The sequence below is a fragment of the Postia placenta genome (genome assembly GCF_002117355.1).
Source record: "Postia placenta MAD-698-R-SB12 unplaced genomic scaffold POSPLAscaffold_360, whole genome shotgun sequence".
Classification (NCBI taxonomy): domain Eukaryota; kingdom Fungi; phylum Basidiomycota; class Agaricomycetes; order Polyporales; family Adustoporiaceae; genus Rhodonia; species Rhodonia placenta.
Genome location: NW_020170191.1, coordinates 1 through 2,395, shown reverse-complemented (window position 1 = coordinate 2,395; position 2,395 = coordinate 1). Strand labels below are relative to the sequence as shown.

General features: G+C 59.3%; 1 protein-coding gene across 1 annotated transcript; it reads right to left on the bottom strand.

The window, feature by feature from the left end:
- Window positions 1–182: 182 nt before the first annotated feature.
- POSPLADRAFT_1163153 (hypothetical protein) lies at window positions 183–1,179 on the bottom strand (the record flags this gene model as incomplete). Its single annotated transcript, XM_024487768.1, has 3 exons — window positions 183–329; window positions 828–924; window positions 1,100–1,179. Coding segments are annotated over 3 exons (324 nt in total), but the record flags the coding sequence as incomplete, so codon positions are not given.
- Between the last annotated feature and the right edge of the window lie 1,216 nt (window positions 1,180–2,395).

Sequence of the window (2,395 nt, the reverse complement as noted above, 5' to 3'; positions counted from 1 at the left end):
ACGCGGCCCCGGGGGCCCGGTGAGTCAGAGCAGCTGCGTCAGCGGAGCCCGAGCTGTGCCGTGCACTGCCGTCCTATCTAATTCTAATCTTATCGTACAATAGATAACGACGTGTCCATATCAGGCATGTAGTACAGAGGTCGCGGGTTCGAGCCCGCGAAAAGGAAAAAATTAAAAAATGGCTAGACGCCGTACCAAGTCGTGACAGCGTCAGCATGCTGTGCACGGACCAGCTGCGCACAGACCAGTGCGCACAGCCTGCCCTCATCTTCCCCTATATATAAGCCGGCCTCTGCTGCCCTAGGGACCTCAGTTTCGACCTCTTGTCCCTAGGTCAGTAAGCTCCCATGTACCTGCTTACTTATCCCTCACTAACTAAATACATTTCTTGTCCCTAGCCTTAGGTTTGAGCGTAGCTCACCATCGCTTCGGTAAGACTTAGTCGGACGCCCCCAGCCCTTAGGTTTTCTCCAGTCGCTTGACCTCAAGTCGCGACATTAGGTCGAAACTCCCCAAGCTGCCGGCGTCCTCTCGGGACTCCCCACATTCACTTTCCTTTCCCACAGGTCGGGTGGTGCGCACCCCTACGATACCCTACGGTACATACGATACGTAGGTAGCCTTACATACATCGCCACCCCTAGAGGAACGAACTCTTCAACACCTGCACTTCAGTGGGCAGTGTTTGTCCTCACGGACGCGTGGTCTAGGTTCCTGCTGCATACTAGCCAAAAGCAGTACTGGGCCCCACGTGAACTGCGAACCTCAGGGTCTTCTTGGGTGCCGTAGCGTAAGCTAGTGTAGTACGGCCAATTTAGTACGCGCACCTCCCCTTCCTCCCCCCATCCAACGTGGCTGCCTGCCAAGGCCAGATCCACGCATTCGACTCCCAGGACCTCATCGACGTCTACATCCCAGACGGCCCTGAGACTATCATCTACCGTTGCGAGCAGCAGCCGTGCCCAAATCGGACACCCCGATCGATCGAGGAGGATTACCCGCGCTACAAAGCGATCCAACGAGCGCAACACCCACTCGGACCCCGAAGCACCCTTGCGTCTCGATCCGCCTTGCGGCACTCTCGCCCTGTCTCCCCTACCTCCCGCCTTCCCCAAACTGTCGCCGAGTCCAGTCAAGCGCGAGGAGATCTCCCTCCAGACCCTGCGCCAGAGCCTGAGCCTGAGGAGGGTGAGGGTGAAGAAGGAGTCTCGGAGTCCGAGTCCGAGGATTCTGTTGGGTCCGCCTCGCCGACAGTGTTCACCCCCGCATCAGCAGTCCCTGACGTACGTAACCCCCCCACCGAACTTCCTCCAGAGCCTTCACCGCCGACTCCGCCGAGAGGCCGCTCGAGCACTCCTCTCGAAGTCCGACCAGCGGAGGGCCATCACAGCCGCCTCCGCCCCCGCAGCGTCCTCCGTCCCCCCCGACGCCGATAATGTCTTCCCCCTCGACCGCCCCCGACAAGGAGACCCTGAAGCTCCTTCTCCCCCTCCGCTATGACGGCAAAACCGTCATCGAATGCGACAGATTCCTGTCGCAACTACGTATCTATTGGCTGATCAACACGTCGTTGACAACCATTGAGCTCAAGGTACAAGTTGCGCTGAGCCTGCTCGATGGCGACGCCCGCACCTGGGCTACGCCTTACTTTGCCCAACTCGCATCGGTGCAGATGGGTGTGCAAGGGGTTACAACCCCCTTCAGGAACGAAGCGGCCTTCACCGCTGCCTTCAAGGCTCGCTTCGGTAATCTCGACGATGCGGCAGCAGCACAAGTGGAGCTGGCGAAGCTCTGTGCGGACAAATCGGTCCGCGAAAAACGCACCACTGCGGAGTTCTCCACGCTGTTCAAGGGTCCGGCGGATCGCTCTGGGTATGGGGACCTAGAGCTACGCGACAAGTACCTGAGCGGCATCCCCTCCCGCATATATCGCAAGATCGAGCTCGAAACCTTCACCACGTGGCGAGCCGCTGAAAAGCAGGCCACTGAGGTCGAGCAGATCCTCGACATCAGCCGGGCCTGTCGGCCCGAGCTAAACAACTTCTTCTCCGCCCGAGGTCGAGGACGCGGTGGGGCGCGTGGTGGTGCACCCCAGTTGCACGCAGCTTCAGCCAGCATCAATGCGGCCGTCGGAAAAGGAGACTTCCCCGGCACTTGCTTTGGCTGTGGGAAGCAAGGGTACCGACGTTTCGAGTGCCCCAACTGTAAGGACAAGCCTTACACAAAATGCGCCGACACGCGGGCTACAGTTGCCTCGGGCTCCACCCAGGCAGTGACAAGCGCCCCCGTCGCTTCATCCTCGGCGAGTATAAGCACTGCTTCAGCGAAATCGGAAAGTTCCGAGCTGGCGGACTTAATAGCACAGGTGAAGTCGATGCACGAGGAGCTTGAACAC